The sequence below is a fragment of the Cnephaeus nilssonii genome (genome assembly GCF_951640355.1).
Source record: "Cnephaeus nilssonii genome assembly, chromosome: 10".
Taxonomy (NCBI): domain Eukaryota; kingdom Metazoa; phylum Chordata; class Mammalia; order Chiroptera; family Vespertilionidae; genus Cnephaeus; species Cnephaeus nilssonii.
In genome coordinates, this window is record NC_137081.1 from 93,108,606 (window position 1) to 93,130,242 (window position 21,637).

The 21,637-nt window shown below is 44.9% G+C and overlaps 1 protein-coding gene across 7 annotated transcripts in view; it reads left to right on the top strand.

Moving 5' to 3' along the window:
* UGGT1 (UDP-glucose glycoprotein glucosyltransferase 1) overlaps positions 1-21,637 on the top strand; it is a 150,832-nt gene that overhangs the window by 126,353 nt on the left and 2,842 nt on the right. For all 7 annotated transcript variants that reach the window (XM_079781796.1, XM_079781792.1, XM_079781791.1 and 4 more), the window contains 8 exons: positions 1,102-1,190; positions 1,608-1,712; positions 3,075-3,159; positions 3,756-3,938; positions 4,508-4,668; positions 6,230-6,344; positions 20,460-20,576; positions 20,833-20,998. In XM_079781796.1, the coding sequence (XP_079637922.1) occupies positions 1,102-1,190; positions 1,608-1,712; positions 3,075-3,159; positions 3,756-3,938; positions 4,508-4,668; positions 6,230-6,344; positions 20,460-20,576; positions 20,833-20,998 (1,021 nt within the window). The remainder of the gene's footprint in view (positions 1-1,101; positions 1,191-1,607; positions 1,713-3,074; positions 3,160-3,755; positions 3,939-4,507; positions 4,669-6,229; positions 6,345-20,459; positions 20,577-20,832; positions 20,999-21,637) is intronic.

Sequence of the window (21,637 nt, forward strand, 5' to 3'; positions counted from 1 at the left end):
CTATTGTGGTAATCATTTCACAGTATGTATGTAGACAAAATTATCACATTGTATACCTTAAATTTATACAATGTTATTTGTCATAATTGTCTCAGTAAAGCTGAGAGGGGAAGAAAAAGAAACCCAAGACTAATTCATCATTGGAATTTCACTGTCGTGTTCATAGGAATGCAGCTTTAAGTACAAAATGTCTTTTCTAAATACATTTGTGACTTGCTTCAGCCGAGAGCCCACCTTTTGGGTGATCTCAGTGAGAATAGAAGTCTCATTTCAGATAAAATGTTTTCATAGACATTGTGGTGCAGATACGCCATAATTTACGTGGTTATTTATAATTTTATTCTCAGAAAATTGGGGATAATGCCAATGAAAATTTCAATAATTATAAATGGTAGCTCATTTAACTTCTTTTCACTTCTTTCTACTCTCAGAATGTTAAAGTTCTTAGTGCCTTAAATTCACAGGTCTCACGGAGTAAACACCGGCATGCCTCGTTTTATTGCACTTTGCTTCATTGTGCTTCACAGATTTTGTGTTTTTTTACAAATTGGAGGCGAGCCCCTCCACCAGCAAAAGGATTACGACTCACTTTGTTGAGCAGCTACTCACTTTGCTGTGCTGGTCAGGAACTGAACCCACAGTTCTCACGCCAGGAAAGCCCAACGCAGCCGCACACCATGGCGGGAGCCAGCCCGCCCTGTGCTGTCCAGGAGCCCTGCCGGCTCGGCCAGTGCGTCCGGACAGAGGCTGCGCACAGGCCTCCTGCCAGGACACGCAGCTGCGCCTCCCCCGACAGCTGGCTCTCGGGTGGTGATCACACTTGCAGTTTCCCTCGGACTGTGTTTCCGACACAATTGTTGGAGGGTTTTTGCCCGTTTTGCAAACTGAACACAGCTATTGTCTAACGAAAGGGGCTGCTGTCTTTTCACTTCAGGTTTGGCGTTATGTGATTAGGTTATTTCTGTTGAGTACATGGAGCCTCGGAGTGGCTGTGCTGCTTATGGGAGAATTAATTCCCGGGGGTTGGCAGTACCCACAGTGGACGTCAGTTCAATGCCTGTTAAACAACAGGAGGACTCAGTCCGTCATCCGTGATTGCAGGTTCAGAAGAAGGCAGACATGGTGAATGAAGACTTGCTGAGTGATGGAACTAATGAGAATGAATCTGGATTCTGGGATTCCTTCAAATGGTAAATTGGCATAATAAAAAAAGTGCTTTCTTAGGAAAACAGACACGAGCATCCTCCCTCTCTGCTAAGCATTCTGTCTTAGACCTTCCAGGTGCCATCCTGCGTGTGCAGCCAGCAACGGCCCTTCCGTGCGTGGGCACGCCGCGGCCCTGGGGAGGGCCCTCTCCTGCTCTTGGCGGGGCTGGCGGGCGTCGCTCAGGCTCCTGGCCGCTGAGCTCGCTGCCGTCTGTGTTCTGTCTTTTCCTGCAGCTGCCCCTCTCCTCACCCGGCGGGCGGGAGGGGCCCTGCTCCTGGTCCCGCTGCGCCACTTGCTAGGGAAGGCGCGGGACTGTCAGGCCCATCTCCCGCTCCCCTTCACGGCCGCTGTCTGTCTGAGCATTTCCCCTTTTGTGCTTTTTCTCCCCTTTATGATTATAGGGGCTTCACAGGAGGACAGAGGACCGAGGAAGTGAAACAAGATAAAGACGACATAATTAATATTTTCTCCGTTGCATCGGGTCATCTCTATGAAAGATTTCTCCGGTTAGTCCTGTTGGTGTTTTCCGTATGAATTATGAGTGAATTTGTCACCGTGTTCTTACTGAGAGAGGAAGCGCTCCGTGCACTCCTGCCCGGCACACTTCTGTGCATCCGGAGCGCTCCGAGGGCTCTCAGAGATTCCCGTGGGGTTGTTTTGATCTGGCTAGCAGCGCGGACTGAAGCTCTATAGTGAAAGCACCGGTGTGGCTATTACACGGCTAGAACCCTTTAATATCATTGTGCACATATATAGATGGTGTTTAACTGGCCCCCAACCATCAATTAGGAGGTTAACATAGATAACAGATGTGGGATGGGACCGTGGACCTGCCTTCTGAAGACTCATGGGGTTTGAGAGCTGCAGTGGGGCCTGTTTCATAGACAGCTAGAGACAGGGCGAAGGGGCCTGCCTGAGGTCACGGCCAGAGCCAAGGAGAGGCCCCGGCTTGGGCTGGTTGCCCCGAGGGTCGCTGGGGGGAGGTCCTGAGGAGTGCCCTGCCTGAGGCACTTTGCGAATGCCAGGCTCTTGTTGCTTTAATATTCCACTACAGAGCTAGTGTAGCAAGTCATCAGAATGTCATTTCACTCCTGTCTCCAAGAAACAGCATCTGACCAGAACAGTAAGGCCAGATGTTAGTAACAACTAAATTTAATTAAAATCCTTGACTCAAAAGTATTTTTTTAAGATATGTTTTTATTGATTTCAGAGAGGAAGGGAGAGGGAGAGGGAGAGAGAGAGAGAGAGAGAAACATCAGTGATGAAAGAGAATCATTGATCGGCTGCCTCCTGCACACCCCCCACTGGGGATCGAGTCCATACCCAGGCATGTGTCTTGACCGGAATTGAACCCGGGACCCTTCAGTCCGCAGGCCGATGCTCTATCCACTGAGCCAAACAGGCTAGGGCTCAAAATGTATTTTTGTTTTCAAAGTAGGGAATCCTGGGACTGTAACCGTCTGCCGTTCCTTTCCAAACGCGCCCCCCCCCCCCCCCCCCACGCCTTCTCCTCACGGCCCCACAGGCTTGAAGGCAGCCAGGGCTTTAGGGGCGCAGTCAGCACAGCCTCTGCTTTCAGTTGCTTCATCGCTGACATATCCGGTCACGGAGCAGTCTCCAGGAGGCAGCAGGCCCGAGCCCTTGGCCGTGATCGGTTGTGTACGTTTGTGGTGAGAGATGCCCCTCCTCACTCGGTGATGGGTTCACGCCGAGGAACGAGTGCCGCTCTCCATTGCGAGGGTCCCTCTGAGCCGCACGAGCCATCAGCTAGCTCTGCCTGCAGAACTCTTGGTGATCCGTCCCTCACGACGGGTTGTTGAGATGAAAAGCATTGGAAGGTCATTAGTGTTCTTTCTTTTCTTGGGCAGCATCATGATGCTCTCAGTGCTGAAGAACACCAAGACTCCTGTGAAATTCTGGTTTCTGAAGAATTACTTGTCCCCCACATTTAAGGTTTGTTCCTCAGAAAAAAGAAAAACGTTCTTCTTAAGGAGATAGTCAGGGAGACAATGCACATGACCTCACGGACATGTGGGCTCCGAGAACACTATGAACTGACAGACGAAATGGGTCCTGAGGCCCGATGCATGGAGCAGACGACAGATTGGGGAGGTGGGAAGAGATTAGCTAAGAGCGGGTATGCATAGCCCAGGGACACAGACAGTGGGGTGAAGGCCTGGGTGCTGGCATGGAAAAGGGGGGCATCTGTAACAGTGCCAACAATAAAAAGTCCAGCTCAAAGAAGTGCTTTACTGATCGAGTCTAGACAAATGAAGTTCATGTGTCTTAAACACACCCACACAAATGCCAATTAGTTGTCTAAAGGCTTTTCTTGAAGATGTCTGTTATTTCATGTAGTGCTCAGAAGTCATAAAGAAAGGGGGATTTGGCAAAAGTTCATACGTATTCTTTTATGCCCTCACAAGTGGCCCAGGGTCGGAGTTTTTATGAGATCTTTGGGACTTGTCACTGAATGTGTTCTGTGACGGTTGTCTTCTGTTCCGAAGCCGGGTCCTTAAGTAAGTGGTGTTGTCCGTGTGTGGCAATAGGAGTTCATACCGTACATGGCAGACAAGTACCGCTTCCACTACGAGCTCGTGCAGTACAAGTGGCCGCGGTGGCTCCACGCGCAGACCGAGAAGCAGCGCACCATCTGGGGCTACAAGATCCTCTTCCTGGACGTGCTCTTCCCCCTGGTCGTGGACAAAGTCCTGTTCGTGGACGCCGACCAGGTGAGCGCCTGGAGGCCGCGCCAGCCGTCGCAGGAGGCGCTGGGCTTCCTTTTCCTTTTTGAATTATCTTACTTTTCCAGTCATGAAAAATACGTGTGTATTTCACATTATTCAGAAATATGGAAAAGTAGCACCGAGATGTGATCACTTTTAACATTTGCATTTGATGTGTTCTTTTTCTATTTTCTTCTTTGTCTTTGTTACATAGTTGTCATTACATCATGGTTTTTATCTTAATTCATTTCACATACAGACTAAAAATAGGCATTGTTTCACATGTGTGTGCATATTAATTCACATAAACCTCCCAGCAGTCTTGTGAGTTTCTCATTTTACAGATGAGGCAAGTGAGTCACAGAGAGGCTAAGCAATATGAATTTGCTTATTTCTCCTCTCGGTGTGCCAAGCGCTACATTGGGTGTCCGCCTGTGAGGGGTGTCTGCCTGCTGGTCAGTGCAAGAGGCAGGTGTGGCTGGCGCTCCCGCTGCAGCCGGAGCCTCAGTGCGGCTCAGGAGGCCAGGACGTGCTGTCTGCGAGGTTGTCTAACATGACTGTGACCTTTTCTCCAGATCGTACGGACAGATCTGAAAGAGCTAAGAGATTTCAATTTGGATGGCGCCCCTTACGGTTACACCCCGTTCTGTGACAGCCGGAAGGAAATGGATGGCTACCGGTTCTGGAAGTCAGGGTACTGGGCCAGCCACTTAGCTGGGCGCAAGTATCACATCAGGTACTGAAAATGGCCCGCTCCTAACGCTGGTTTTATTTTCTTCAAATTAATTTTGTATATTTAATACTGAATAGCTAATACACGAATATGGTTCGTAAATAAGAATTATAAAAAAGTATACATTGAAAAAAAAAAAGTGAATCCTGTCTCTATTCCACCCGGTTTTCATTCCACAGCAGATAACCTCCTCTGTTAATTTACTGTATGTCCAATGGAATTCCGCAATTCCTTTATTTTATTTTTACTTTTTTTATTGATTTCAGAGAGGAAGGGAGAGGGAGAGAGAGATAGAAACATCAGTGGTGAGAAAGAATCATTGATTGGCTGCCTCCTGCACACACACACACAGATGGGGGATCAAGCCAGCAACTGGGGCATGTGCCCTGACCGGGAATCAACCCGTGACCTCCTGGTCTACACTTAACCGCTGAGCCACACCTGCCAGGCGGAATTTCTTAATTCTTACATGAACAACTCTGCTTTCTTTTTGCACAAAATATGAATTCCCTTTTACACCAAATATACCATCCCATTCATAGTTTTATGCCTTGCTTTTTTTAACGTAATCTCTCTAGTAGATCTTATATGTAGAGAGATAACTTATTCCTTTTTACATCTACATATTATTCCACTAGTGTTACTATATAGTCTTTTGCTGTGACATTATTGCACTGGATAATTACAGACATTGCTTTGTATGTTTCAGTGTAGCTGTGGGATCAATTCCTAGAAGGGGAACTCCTGGGTCACACCATGTGTGCATTTGATGCTTTCCCACTGCACATTGCATGGTCTTCTCAGGCAAAGTGGGATTGAAAGGTTGGAGCGTGGGGCTTGCAGGGAACAGCACACACAGGGGTGAGGGTGGGGCTTGCAGGGAACAGCACACACAGGGGTGAGGGTGGGGCTTGCAGGGAACAGCACACACAGGGGTGAGGATGGGGCTTGTAGGGAACAGCACACACAGGGGTGAGGGTGGGGCTTGTAGGGAACAGCACACACAGGGGTGAGGGTGGGGCTTGCAGGGAACAGCACACACAGGGGTGAGGGTGGGGCTTGCAGGGAACAGCACACACGGGTGAGGGTGGGGGGCTTGCAGGAACAGCACACACAGGGATGAGGGTGGGGGGCTTGCAGGGGGCAGCACACACAGCGTGGGTGTTGGGGATTATGATTTTAGTGCTCAATTTTGTTTTTGGTCCAGAAGAATGGTAGCACTTGTTTTTTTCCACTTGCAACATTTAAAACATCAGCAAGACATCTTGGACTAATGCTTATTTAGTAGTTACTATACCTTTTATTACCTAATCTGCCGACATTTGCTAGAAGAGGTTAAATGATTTCTTTTGGAAGGCAATTAAATAAGAACAGTGACAAAGTGCACTTGTGGTGGTGGGATGTGGGATTTGTAATAATTTCCTTAGCCATCTTTGGGGTGGCATCTACTGACCCCAAGATCCACTCTCAGGCCTCCGCTTACCTTTCAAGTGGAAGCCAGAGTGTTTGCCTAGTGACCCGTCCCTTGTTGGTGGGGCTGTAACAAATGGTCTTCTCTGTCCAGTGCACTGTATGTCGTTGATCTGAAGAAGTTCCGGAAAATAGCTGCTGGTGACAGACTCAGGGGACAGTACCAAGGTCTGAGTCAGGACCCGAACAGTCTTTCCAATCTTGACCAGGTAAGGGTGTTGTTGGGGCATGTGCAGTGCTGTGTCCGGAAAGGGGGTGTTGGCTGCACTGTGCCCCCTCTGCTGGGACCGTGCTCTGCTGCTTCGGGGGAGGAGTTGTGTGCAGGGTGGTGGCGTGTCCACCTGTTCTCCTGAGAAGACACGTCCTGGGCTCAGGGTTGCTGGAAGGGATGGGAGGAGGCGCCGGCTCGCTGAACATGCCTGGATCTTTTCAGTTTGTACCCAAGCTGCTCGGATCCGTTTGTTTCTCTGCCTGCTAGGGTCAGGTCATTCCTTTCCTCTAGGAACTGACCAGCTCCAAGTCACAGTGTGGGGTACAGTATCACAGACTCCTTTTCTGTCGGAAACCATGGTGTTTGTTAAGAAATTTAGCTGAGCTCAATACTGTTCATTGGCGCTAAACAATTTTCAGAGGTAAAATTATAGTTTAGATGTTGTATATAGTTTCACATAATTTGTTTTCCTTCAAAGTCTGCCTTAAACACATTTAAGCCTTTTTGTGCTGTATAGCACCCATAAAGAAAAGTGTACAAAACAAAAATATTCATGTGCATTAATAAATCACCACCGAGCAAATGCCCATGTACCACCACCTAGTTTAAGGCTAGCATCTCAGAAGCCACCCTTCTCTAACAAGTGTCGCGCATCCTGACTGCTGTGGTGGCCATCTGCCTGCTTTTCTTAGAGTGACTCTACAGAGGCATACAGTACACATGTTTCCTATAAACTAAACTCGTCTCCCTTTTTTCCCTTCCTGTCTCTCTGGCATCATAAAGATGAGCTCTTGTTCAGCGTTGTGTTGGAGGCGCACCCATGTGGTGTGCATGTCGTGCATGATGCTTTGTTTGCTCACCTCCCCGGGGAATGCTCTGTGGTCACTCACGCACGTGTCCAGGTGCACGTGTACAGTTTTCAGTTGCATGTACAAATAGAATTGCTTGGTCATCAGACTTGTGTGTCTTTATCTTTACTAGATAATTCCAAACAGTTGTACAAAGTAGTTTTAATTTATACTCTCATCAGCTATATAAGAATTCATATTTGACCAATACTTGTTGGCAGTCTATTAATTTGGTAGTTGTGAGCTGACATCCCATGTGGCTTTCAGTGAAGAGTTTAATGCATCTGCACTTACTGTAATTATCAGTGAGATGGGATTCACTTCTGCCATTTCCTGTTTGTATCCTATATATCCTCTTGTGTTCCTCATGTCCTACATCATGGCCTTTTACGTTGGATATTTTAATTCCGTTGTTCCTTTTGCTATATACTTTTGAGTTATTTTCTTAGTGGTGTCTTGATGTTTATCATTAATAATTTAATTTATGACAATCTAGTTTGGATTAATAACAACTTAACTTTAGTAGTATCCAAAAGCTTTGTACCCCCATACTGTTATTGTCATATAGTTTAGATGTTTACACATTATATGCCCATCAGTACAGATTTATAATTATTGCTTTTTGTAGTTGTTTGTTTGTTTTCTAAATATATTTTATTTTATTTTTCAAATTTTAAATTCTTTATTGTTTAAAGTATTACATACAGTATTACATATGTCGCCCTTTCCCCCCGTTGAGCTCTCCCCAGCCAACCCACACTCCCAGCACATGCCCTCACCCCCCTGGTGTCTGTGTCCATTGGTTAGGTTCATATGCATGCATACAAGTCCTTTGGTTGCTCTCTCCCCCTTCCCCGCCCCCCCACCCTCCTCTGTCTTTCCTCTGAAGTTTGCCGGTCTGTTCGCTGCTTCTCTGTCTCCGGATCTGTTTATGTTCATTATATCCCACAAATGAGTGAGATCATGTGATATTTATCTTTCTCTGACTGGCTTATTTCACTTAGCATAATGCTCTCCAGGTCCATCCATGCTCTTACGAATGGTAAGAGTTCCTTTTTTTTTTTTTTTTTACAGCAACGTAGTATTCCTTTGTGTAGATGTACCAGTTCTTTAATCCACTCACCTGCTGGGGGACACTTAGCCTGTTTCCAAATCTTAGCTATTGTAAATTGTACTGCTATGAACATAGGGGTGCATATCTCCTTTCTGATTGGTGTTTCTGTTTTCTTAGGATATATTCCTAGAAGTGGGATCACTGGGTCAAATGGCAGTTCAATATTTAATTTTTTGAGGAAACTCCATACTGTTTTCCACAGTGGCTGCGCCAGTCTGCATTCCCACCAGCAGTGCACAAGGGTTCCTTTTTCTCTGCATCCTCACCAGCACTTGTAGTTTGTTTATTTGTTTATGATAGTCATTTTGATTTGCTTCTCTTGGATGATAAGTGACTTTGTGAGCATGTTTTCATATGAAGTCTTTTGGCCTTCTGTATATTCGCCTTCAAAAAGTGTCTATTTAAGTCCTTTGCCTATTTTGTTATTGGATTTTTTATCTTCCTTTTGTTAAGATGTATGAGTTCCCTATAAATTTTGGAGATTGGGCCCTAATCAGATATAACATTGGCAAATATGTTCTCTCATGCAGTGGGCTTTCTTGTTGTTTTGTTGATGGTTTCTTTTGCTGTGCAGAAGCTTTTTATTTTGATGTAGTCCCATTTGTTTATTTTCTCCTTAGTCTCCATTGCCCTAGGAGCTGTATCGGTAAAGATATTGCTATGACATATGTCTGATATTTTGCTGCCTATAGATTCTTCTAAGATTTTTATGGTTTCCCGTCTTATGTTTAAGTCCTTTATTCATTTTGAGTTTGTTTTTGTGTATGGTGTAAGTTGGTGATCTAGTTTCATCTTTTGCATGTATCTGTCCAATTTTCCCAACACCATTTATTGAAGAGACTGTTTTGAACTCCATTATTTGCTCTTACCTCCTTTGTCAAATATTAATTGAGCATAATGGCTTGGGTCAATTTCTGGGTTCTCTGTTCTGTTCCATTGGTCTATATGTCTGTTCTTGTGCCAGGACCAAGCAGTTTTGAGAACAGTGGCTTTGTAGTAAAGCTTGATATCTGGTATTGTGATCCCTCCAACTTTGTTCTTTCTCAAGATTGCTATGGCTATTCGGGGTCTTTTTTTATTCCATATGAATTTTTGGAATGTTCGTTCTAGATCTGAGAAATATGCCATTGGTATCTTAATGGGGATTGCATTGAATCTATAAATTGCTTTGGGTAGTATGTTGATTCTACCAGTCCATGAACATGGTATATTCTTCCATTTGTTTATGTCTTCCACTGTCTCTTTTTTCAATGTCTTATAAGTCACCTCTACTCCTGGCCCAAGTATAGGTCTTTTACCTTCTTAGTTAAGTTTATTCCTAGGTACCTTAATTTTTTTTGTTGCAATGGTAAATGGGATTGTTCTGTTCTTTTTTGTTTCTCTTTCTGTGAGTTCATTATTGGTGTATAGAAAAGCAATAGATTTCTGGGTGTTAATTTTGTATCCTGCTACATTGCCAAATTCATTTATTAGGTCTAGTAGTTTTTTTATGGAGTCTTTGGGGTTTTCTATGTACAGTATCATGTCATCTGCAAATAAGGACAGTTTTACTTCTTCTTTTCCAATTTGGATGCCTTTTATTTCTTCTTGTCTGATCACAATGGCTAGTATTTCCAGTACTATGTCGAACAGGAGTGGTGAGAGTGGGCATCCCTGTCTTGTTCCTGTTCTTAGAAGAAATGGTTTTACTTTTTGCCCATTGAGTCTGATGTTGGCTGTAGGTTTGTCATATAAGGATTTTATTATGTTGAGGTTTGTTCCCTCTATTCCCATGTTGCTGAGAGTTTTTATCAAGAAAGGGTGTTGATTTTTGTCAAATGCTTTTTCTGCATTAATTGATGAGATTATGTGCTTTTTATCTCTCTTTGTTTATTGATTTGTAGATGTTGTACCATCCTTGCATCCCTGGAATAAATCTCACTGGTCATGGTGTATGATCTTTTTAATGTAATGCTGGATCCGATTTGCTAGAATTTTTTAAAATATATTTTATTGATTTTTTTTACAGAGAGGAAGGGAGAGGGATAGAGAGTTAGAAACATCGATGAGAGAGAAACATGAATCAGCTGCCTCCTGCACACTCCCTACTGGGGATGTGCCCACAACCAAGGTACATGCCCTTGACCGGAATCGAACCTGGGACCCTTCAGTCTGCAGGCCAATGCTCTATCCACTGAGCCAAACCAGTTAGGGCACGATTTGCTAGAATTTTGTTGAGGATTTTAGCATTTATTTTCATCAGTGATATTGGCCTGTAATTTTCTTTCTTTGTAGTGTAGTGTCTCTCTGGTTTTGGGATTAGGGTAATGCTGGCTTTATAGAATGAGCTTGGAAGTGTGCCTTCCTCTTGAATTTTTTGAAATAGTCTGAGGAGGATAGGTTTTAGTTCTTTGAATGTTGGCAAAACTCCCCTGTGAAAATATCTGGCCCAGGGCTTTTGTTTGCTGGAAGTTTTTTGTTTACTGCTTCAACTTCCTCCATACTTATCGACCTATTCAGATTTTTAAATTCTTCCTGATTGAGTTTTGGAAGGCCCTATTTTTCTAGGAATATGTCCATTTCTTCTAGGTTGACCAGTTTTTTAGAATAGAGTTGTTCATAGAATTTTTTTTTTTACAATCCTTTGTATTTCTGTGGGGTCTGTTGTTACTTCACCTCTTTCATTTAGATTTTGTTTATTTGAATCCTCTCTCTTTGCTTCTTGGTGAGCCTGGCTAGAGGTTCATCACTCTTGTTTATCTTTTCAAAGAACCAGCTCTTGGTTTCATTGATCTTTTGTATTTTTTGTTGTTGTTGTTCTCTATGTCATTTACTTTCTCTCTGACCTTTATTTTTTCCTTCCTTCTACATACTCTGGGCTTCTCTTGTTGCTCTCTTTCTAATGCTTTAAGTTGTAGAGTTAGATAATTTATTATCAGCTTTTCTTGTATTTTTGAGGAAGGCCTGTAATGCTATGAACTTCCCTCTCAGGACTGCTTTCATTGTGTCCCATAGATTTGGGGTTGTTGTGTTTTCATTTTCATTTATTTCCAGGATGCTTTTTATTTCTTCTTTGATCTCTTTGGTAACCCAATCATCTATATAATCTAAGCCTCAGCGACCATTAAGGTGGAACAACTGGTCACTGTGATGCACTGACCACCAGGGGGCAGACACTTAATGCAGGAACTTCCCCTGATAGTCAGTGTGCTCCCGCAGGGGGAGCGCTGCTCAGCCAGAAGCCAGGCTCACGGCTGGCTATCACAGCTGCCACGGCAGGAGTCTCTCCCAACTCCGCAGCAGCAGGCCAGGATAAGCGCAAGTGGTGCGGCGCCCGGCCCCAATTTGGGCTCCTCCCTGGTTGCCACCTGGTGCAATGCTACATCCCTTGAGGGGTCCCAGACTGTGAGAGGGTTGTCCATAGGGATCGGGCCTAGGCCTGCAGTCAGACATCCCCCAGAGGCTCCCGGATGGTGAGAGCCACCCTCCCCCCAGTGCAAGAATTTCATGCACCGGGCCTCTAGTTGTTTAATAACGTGCTATTTAGACTCCAAGTGTTTGAATTTTTGTGGTTGTTTTTATTGTAGTTTATTTCTAATATTATGCCATTGTGATCTGAGAAGTTGCTTGATATGATTTCATTCTTCTTGAATTTGAAAAGACTTTGCCTATGTCCCAGTATGTGGTCTGTCTTTGAAAATGTGCACTTGAGAAGAATGTATATTCTATAGCTTTGGGGTGAAATATTCTGAAGTAGTCGATTAATTCCATGTGATCTAGTGAATTGTTTAGAATTGATGTTTCTTTGCTGATTTTTTGTTTAGAGGATTTATCCAGTGATGTCAATGGGGTATTAAAGTCCCCTACTGTGATTGTATTGCTGTCGATCTCTCCCTTGATGTCTTCCAGAAGTTTTTTTTATGTATTTGGGTGCTCCTGCATTGGGTGCATGTTTACCAGGGTTATATCCTCTTGTTGAATTGCTCCCTTTAGTATTATGAAGTGGCCTTCTTATCTCTTGTTATGGCCTTCACTTTGAAGTCAATTTTGTCGAATATAAGTATTGGTGTCCCAGCTTTTTTTTTTTTTTCCTTTTGCCTTAAAAAATATTTTTCCATTCCTTCACTTTCAGTCTGTGTGAGTCCCTTGTTCTGAGGTGGGTCTCTTGTAGACAGTATATATATGGGTCGTGTTTTCTAATGCATTCAGCCACTCTATTTCTTTTGATTGGAGCATTTAGTACATTTACGTTTAAAGTTATTATTGATAAGTACTTGTTTGTAGCCATTTTCATTCTTTATGCCTGTGTTCCTTTTTCCCTTTGTTTTTTTTTTTTTTTTTTCTTTTCCTTTTTTCTTTTTACAGCATTCCCTTTAGTATTTCTTGCATTGCTGGCTTGGTAGTATTAAACTTCCTTAGACTTTTTCTGTCTGTGAAGCTCCTGATTTCTTCTTCAATTTTGAATGATACCCTTGTTGGATAGAGTATTCTTGGATTCAGTCCCTTGCTTTGCATCACTTTGTATACTTCATTCCATTCCCTTCTGGCCTGATGTGTTTCTGTTGAGAAATCATTTGATAATCTAATAGGAGATCCTTTGTAGGTAACTCTATGTCTCTCTCTTGCAGCCTTTAAGATTCTTTTTTTGTGATAAACATTTGCCATTGTAATTGCGACATGTCTTGATGTGGGTCTTTTTGGTTCATCTTGTTTAAGACTCTCTTTGCTTGTGTGACCTTCCCCAAATCAGGGAAGTTTTTTTATTATTTCTTCAAATATGTTTTCTAATTCTTGTTTCTCTTTTTGTCCTTCTGGCACCCTATTATATGTATGTTACTTTGTTTCACGTTGTCCTGAAGCTCTCTTAAGCTCTTCTCCTGCTTTCTAATTTTTTTCTCCAGTTGCTGTTCAGATTGGGTGTATTTCCCTGCCCTATCTTCTGACTCACTAATTCAGTCCTCCACTTCTTCTAGTCTACTGTTGAAACCTTCCATTGTGTTTTTTTATTGTAGCTATATCATTTTTTATTTCCTCTTGGTTCTTACATAAGTTGTTGATTTTTCTCATCCATATGGTTTATGAACTGTATGACCTTTACTCTGAATTCTTTTCCTGATATATTGAATGCCTTTGTTTCATTTAGTTCCTCTTCTGGTGGTTCCTCCTTTTCATTCGTTGGGGGTTGCTTCTTTGTTGCCACATTTTTGCTGTCACCAGGCGCTGTGTCACGCAGGGCCTGTGGCTGAAGCAGAGGGCTCGACGGGAGGGTGTGCACCTCGATAGTCACTGGAGAGCCCAGTTGCCAGGATGTGCGGGGCCTGTGCCACAGCAGTGGGTCGGGGGTGGTTGTACACTCAGGGGCCACCTGCGGCCGCTTTTATATCCTTTCTTCCTTTTGGAGCATCTAGGGAGTGGAAGTGGCCGTGGTGCCTGAGGCTGACTTCCAGGAGTCTGGCGGCGCTCTTGGGTTGTGCCGCCAGCACTGATGCATCGGTGCATGGCCTTTTCTCCAGAGATTGGATCTGCAGGACTACTGAGGGAGTGAGTGGCTGCCGCCAGGCTGGTGGTTGGGTCAGTCAGCTGAGCGACACTGCTGCTGCTGTGGGAGTGAACTACCACCAGGGGGAAGCTCCTGTTTTGAGTGTCTACACCCTCGTGGTCAGTGCATATAATAAAGACCGGTCGTTACATTCGTAATGGCCGCTTAGGCTTTTACATATATAGACTAGAGGCCCGGTGCACGAAATTCGTGCACTGGATGGGGTGTCCCTCAGCCCAGCCTGCACCCTCTCCAATCTTGGACCCCACAGGGATCGGGCCTAAACCGGCAGTCAGACATCCTTCTCACAATCTGGGACCGCTGGCTTCTAACTGCTCGCCTGTCTGCCTGCCTGATTGCCCCTAACTGCTTCTACCTGCAGGCCTGATCACCTCCTAACTGCTCCCCTGCTGGCCTGATTGGCGCCTAACTGCTCCTCTGCCAGCCTGATCGCCCCCAACTGCCCTCCCCTGCAGGCCTGGTCACCCCTAACTGCCCTCCCCTGCAGGCCTAGTCGCCCACAACTGCTCTCTCTTGCCGGCCCAATCGTCCCCAATGGCCATCCCTTGCTGGCCTGTTGTCCCCAACTACCCTCCCCTACCAGTCTTATTGCCCACAACTGCCTTCCCCAGCTGGCCACCTTGTGACAACATGAGGGAGTCGTGCGAGGGCGTCACACGAGGGCACGAGGACCACCTAGGCTTTTATTAGTATAGACTAGAAGCCCAATGCATGATTAAATCATGCACGTGTAGGGTCCCCTAGGCCTAATCTGCCATCCAGGCCATATCCACTGCCCCACAAAGCCTAGCACGCTCCGCGGACACTGCTGGGAGCCTGCTCCCCGCTTTTGATGGCAGGGGGTCCGCTGGTGCCGGAGCACACACACAGCTCCCCGCTTTCGATTGCGGGGGAGCTGGGTGTCCGCTGGTGCACCAGGCCTTTCAAAAGCCTCTGGTGGAGGCTTTTGGCCTGGTGCCGGAGCGGACAGACACCCAGCTCCCCCACTTGCACTTTCAATCACGGGGGAGCTGGGTGTCTGTCCGCTGGTGCCAGAGCGGACACCAGCTCCCCGCTTTTGATGGTCGGCAGCGGGATGTGGGCTCGCTGCCCCAGAGGCCTCTTCTGTGCCGCAGCACAGCCATGGCGCAGACCCTGAGCTCGCACCGTGCTGGCAACGCGAGCTCAGCGTCCCGCCGGCCCAATCGGACACCCTGGCCACCCCGAGTCCCGCCCCCCCCCCCCGCGCCTCCTGGCCAATCGTGGGCATAGCGAAGGTACGGTCAATTTGCATATTACTCTATTATTAGGTAGGATAGTATACTAGAGGCCTGATCGGTGTGGCCGGCCAGGGGAAGGGGCTGCAGGTGGTTGGCCGGCCGGCCCCGCCTCCTAGTCAAACTCCTGGTTGAACTCCCAGTGAGGGGACAATTTGCATATTAGCCTTTTATTATATAGGATTCTTCGTTAACTATGTTGCAAAATTTCCTACTTTGACTCTCTTAAAGGGATCTTTTGTAGTCTCACTGGTCAGTATCTTCCTTTATGGTTAATGCTTTTTAGCTCTTGTTAAGGTCATGTAGATTTTAAAAACATATATATTTTTATTGATCTCAAAGAGGAAGGGAAAGGGAGAGAGAGATAAAAACATTAGTGATGAGAGAGAATCATTGATTGACTGCTTCCTGGACACCTTCCACTAGGTATCGAGCCCGCAACCTGGTATGTGCCCTGATTGGGAATCAAACCAGTGACTTCCTGGTTCATTGGTTGACGTCACAGCCACACCAGGCAGGCCATGTAGATGTTTTTGTATATGAGCCTTATTTTTCTTTTATATTTAGATCTTTATTCCAGTAGAAATTTGTTTTATGTATGGTGTGAGATAAGAGTTCAGCTTTCATTCTCTATGTGCACACAGCATGATTTTCTTCTTTAATGAAACCTGCTGTTCCACAGTGACATCTTTGTCAGATATGAAGCTCCCATGGATTTGGTTCTTGAGCCTCTATTTTATCCCATTGGTCTGTTTGTCTGTCTCACACCCATACTAAAAATATTTCAACTCCTGTGGCTTTATAATGAGCCTTGATTCCTAGTAATTCAGATACTCCTGCCTCATTCTTTTTCAAGAGTGTCTTACAATATTTTTTGTCTTTTGTTTTCCTATATATATTTGAGAATTAGATTGTCAGGTTTGGGAGAGGAAAAAGCATTTGCTAGGATTTTATATTTGGGTTGTGTTTAATTTCATTCAATAAGTTTTCTTCATAGCGATCTTATAAGAGTTATTTTTTAAAACTTGTTTTTTATTTGTTGCTAGTATCTTTGATTTTTGTTCATTGGTTTAGTCAGTTACCTTGCCAATCTGTATATACTTTTGTATTTTTTATTTACATAATATTATCTACAAATAATGATAATTTCACCCTTTTTTCAATCTTACTTTTAAAGATTTTTTTTCATGCTTTTTCTGTTTGCTAGGACTTCGATACTGCTGAGTAGAAATGTTGATAATGGACATGCTTGAATCGAAAGGAGAGTTTTTGGCATTTCAGCACTAAGCATTGCGTTTGCTGTATTTGTGCTGTAGGTGCCTCTCGTTCAGATTAAGAAAGCTCCTTGTATTCCTAGTTTGCTGCTCTTTTTTGAAAAATCTCATGTTAAATTTTGTATGTTTTTAACATCTGAGATTATATTTTTTTTATTCTGTAATGTAGTTAATTATTTACTTAATATAATTTCTGAAATATATTACAACGTGGTCATGATTTATTATTATTTTCTGTATGTTCCTGAATTCTTTGTGCTGGTGTTAGTTTAAGGAATTTGCATTTATGTTTTTGTGTGACACTGGCTTGTAATGTCCCTGTCAGGTGTTGGTAACAAGCCTATCTATGTTGGCTTAATAAAATGAGGTATGCTTTGTTCTTTTTCATTTAATTTATTGCATTATTTATTTCTTAAATGTTTGGTGGAATTCACTAGTGCAGCCAGATAGAGCTTTTCTGTGTTTAAATTATGACTCTAATTTCTTTAACATTTATGGGACTGTTGACATTTTCTGTTACTTCATTTGTCAATATTTTTATTAAGTTGTATCTAAATGTCACCCTCAGCCGGCCGCTTCCTGCGCGCTGCCTGGGCCCTGCCCTCTCCGTGTGCATAGGCACCATCTTCCAGGGGCCCCTTCGCACGGTGGACGGCTGGATGCACCCTCACACCTGCCCTGTGTTGGTCCAGGTGGGACTGCTGCGCCCACATGATTGTCCGCACTGCAGCTGTGGGGGTGAGGGTGCTGAGCCCAGCCTCACCCCATGCACAAGGCCATCTTTGTTAATGATGCCATTCCAGCTCCTTCCATCCCCTGGCGATAGGGCCCTGCCCTGGGCTAGGGCGGGCTTCCTGGGCGTGGCCACCCCCCCTTTACACTGCCCTCCCACGCACGGGCGCTGCCTCCACCTCAATGCCCTCCACCATGGGTGCTGCCCCGCACCGTCTTGCTCTGACAAAACACAATGGTGATGGCCTCCCGCTGTGATTTTGTTAATTTCTGGCTCATTTGCTCTGTGATCTGAGCATGTATTCCGTGTGATTTCAGGCACTGAAGTCTACTGAGATTTGCTTTTTGACTCAGATATGGTCAGTCTGGGTAAACAATTCATCTGGCTTTATATTCTACTAGAGGCCCGGTGCACAAAATTTGTGCACTGAGGCAGGGGTGTCCCTCAGCCCAGCCTGCACCCTCTCCAATCTAGGACCTCTTGAGGGATGTCCGACTGCCGGCTCCCAACTCACCTGTCTGCCTGCCTGATCACCCCCTAACCACTCCCCTGCCAGTCTGATCAACACCTAACTGCTCCCCTGACAGCCCAGTTACCCCCAACTGCCCTCCCCTGCAGGCCTGGTCCCCCCCAACTGCCCTCCCCTGCAGACCCAGTCGCCCCCAACTGCCTTCCCTGCTGGCCTGGTCGCCCCCAACTGCCCTCCCTCTCCTGCTGACCTGATTGCCCACAACTACCCTCCCCTGCCGGCCATCTTGTGGTGGCCATCTTTGACCACATGGGGGCAGCCATTTGTATGAGGGCGTGAGGGTCAATTTGCATATTACCTATTTATTATATAGGATAGTCATTAGGTATAATGATTTTCCATATGTGCTTGTTAGGGCAAGTTTAGCAATATGTTATGTGTTTTATGTCTCTTCTTTTAGTTTCTGAGCAATTTTTTAAAAATCTTTTTCTGTACTGTAAAATCTTTCTCGTTCTTGGTTTTGTCAAGTTTTGCTTTACGTATTTTGAGATTGTTATTGAGTGGCTAGAAACTTAGAAGTCATATACATATTTCTGACAAATTAACTTTTTATTATCTCTAGTAATACCTTTTTAATTTTTCTTTTTGGGCCTTAAAGTGTGCTTATTCTTATGTTAGTCTTCCTTTCAGTTAGGGTTACATTATATATTTTTTAAAACCTTTATTTTCAATCTTTCTCTACCCTTATATTTTAGTTCTGTTTTTTCACAAATAGCTTGTATTTGTTTGTTCTTTCATTTGGTGTAACAATCATTTAATTTGAACTTTTAGCCCATTTATAGTTAGTATAACTACCCATAAGTTTGTCTTTTCTATATTACTCCTACTTATTACATGTATCTGATGTTTCCTTTTTCTCCTCAGTCCGTTTATTTCAGATTGAGTGAGAGTTTTAATTTCATTTTCCCTCGATTAAACTATACACTTTTTTACAATTCTTTTAATGACTATTCTACCAATTATAGTGTGTATGTCTGACTTTCCAAATATTTGGTATATTTGGTATATTATTTGGTATATTTTACCCACCTACCACATAGTGCAAAACAATTGGGAAATTTGGTGTCAAATTTTAGCATGTGTGAATGAATCACCTGGAGAGCTTACCAGAGCCTGACCCCTGCGTCCCATGGGCACAGGGTGATTCATAAATGGGTGGCGGGGCTGCGAGTCTGCCTGCTCCCAACGCGTCATCCCAACCTGATGGCCTGCCGCCTTGCGTTTGCATCTCTGCACTTCACTCCTCAGGAGAAGTCCTTGATGAGCAGTCAGTGTCTAGAGTGAGGTTTACGTATGGAGGTGCCTTTTGGTTACTCGTCGTTCTTCCCGGTCTTCCTGGGCTTCGGTACAGGGTCACTTTTCATCTGCCTGGAGAATAGTCTCTAGTTTTCCTTATGTGAGTTCACTAGTAAGAAATTAATTATGGTAAAATATACATAACATAAAATTTACCATTTTAGTCATTTTTAAGTGTACAACTCGGTGGCATTAAGTACCTTCATAGTGTTGTGTAACTGTCCATCTCCAGAGCTTTTTTATCCTCCCAAACATAAACTGTGCACCAATCAAAGAGTAATCCCCCACCCTTGCCAGTTTGGTTCAGTGGATAGATGTCAGCCTGTGGACCTGGGCACATGCCCCGGTTGCGGGCTCGTTCCCCAGTAGGGGGCGTGCAGGAGGCAGCCGATCAGTGATTTTCTCTCATCATTGATGTTTCTCTCTTTCTCCCTCTTCCTCCCTCTCTGAAATCAGTAAAAATGTATTTTTTTAAAAAGAGTAATTCTCGCCCTGACTGGTTTGGCTCAGTGGATAGAGCATCAGCCTGCAGACTGAAGGGTCCCAGGTTCTATTCCGGTCAAGGGCATGTACATTGGTTGTGAGCACATCCCCAGTGGGAGGTGTGCAGGAGCTAGCTGTTCGATGTTTCTAACTCTCTATCCCTCTCCCTTCCTCTCTATAAAAAATAAATAAAAATATAATTTAAAAAAAAAAGAGTAATTCTCTTTTTCTCCTTGTAACCGTTAGTCTATTTTCTGTCTCTATGAATTTGCCTATTTACATACTTTTTGGAATCATACAATATCTTTCCTTTTGTATCTGGCTTATTTCACGTGGCATGTGTTCAAGGTTCATTCACGTTACAGCAGGTATCGGAGTTTTCTTCCTGTCCAGATGGTGTGATACTTCATTGCATACATGTACCATGTTGTGTTTACCCGTCTGTTGATGGACATTTGGCTTATTTCTACCTTTTGACTCTTGTGGGTAATGCTTCTATGAACATTGTCAGACAGCATCTGTTTGAGTCCTTCCTTTCAGTTCTTTTGTGTACATACCTGGAGTGTAATTGCTGGCTCATATGGAATGTTTGATTGTGTCAAACACAGAATGTTTCCTGAGAAAAAAAGCTGCAAAGCATAGGTACAGTTGGCTAGAAAACGTGTGGGCTTCATCCATTTGGGACCAGGCCTCGGAGGACAAGATGAATTCAGAGCTTACATTGAGCAAAACTGAACAGAAAGAGCCAGACTCTGTCTTGAAAGTTGACTTTCAAAAGGCTTTTTCTTAGAATTGCCCTCGTGGTGGGAGGTCCAGGTGCAGGCTCTGCGATGTTTTATGGACTCTCTAACTTTGTGGTTTTTAAAAACACCATAAATCAGTACTTTAACTTCTCTAAGGCTTTTGGTAAGCACCTTTTCAGTTCTGAAATTTGTGACTGGCACGTGTTAGGCGATGAGCAGCTGACATCGCTGATTTGCTCTGCATTTATTTAAATTTCCCCTGAACCATTGTTGTATTGTTGGTTTTTTTACCAAATAGGATTTGCCCAATAACATGATCCATCAGGTGCCAATTAAATCGCTCCCTCAAGAATGGCTGTGGTGCGAGACGTGGTGTGATGACGCCTCTAAGAAGAGGGCCAAGACCATTGACTTGGTAAGCTGGCCGCCACTCCTGCCTGTTCCGGGGTGTCTGTCTCGGGGCGCATAGTCTCATCCGTCTGCCTCTGCAACGTAGGTTTAGGGGCGCAGGGAGCAACCCTCCTGTGTGCGTGGCTGTCCGGGAGCCAGGCCCACTCCGCTCTGCTGCCAGGCCTCGGGTGGGTGAGGGCCTGAGCAGAAACACTCTGAGCTCTCTGACGCACCTTCTCCAGCTCTGCTGAAGCACGTGGTCATTTCTCTGGTCTTCACAGTGTAATAACCCCATGACCAAAGAGCCCAAGCTGGAGGCAGCTGTTCGCATTGTCCCCGAGTGGCAGGACTATGACCAGGAGGTCAAGCAGCTGCAGATCCGCTTCCAGGAGGAGAAAGCGGCGGCGGCCCGCGGGGAGGAGCCGGCGAAGGAGCCTCGTGCAGACGGTAGGCCTGCCTCGCAGTTCTGGTTTCTGGGGCTGCAGACAGCAGGAGAGTGGCCTCTGTCCTGGCGCTGTCCCTGTCCCTCCCTCCCTCCCTCAGCCCCGACAGGAGTGGTCACCCCGCAGTCGCTGCCTTTTCCTCCTTTTTTTTGATAAAGGGTGCTTTCCTTGTATTGTTATTTAGGTTCAGGAGTTTGTGTTACGTAAGCCAAACCTGACAGTAGATTGAAATCCCTTGCCAGATCCCTTGGTTTTTCATGACTCGGTCCAGGCACCAGTGAGTGAACACATTCGGGACCAGCAAACGTGCGTGTCTGTGACTCAGGCCGCGAGCGGAGAGCCCTCTGCACGCCGGCCTCGCGCTGTGCCTCCTTGAACCCTGGCCATTAGGAAAATTGTTAGAACACAGTGTGCCTTCTGGGAACTGCTCAGCTGAATTCTGGACTTACCACTTACTCAGCTCAAAACTAACTTTAAAAAAGCAGCTACACAACATGGATCTTGAGCGATGCACCCTAACATCCTAGAGATTGTATCATGATATTGACACTCACAGCTTAAAGGGTGGATATTCAAGATACAAATGATTCACATTCATGGGTAAAACTTCAAGGATTTCCATAGACGGGCAGAGAATGTAGAC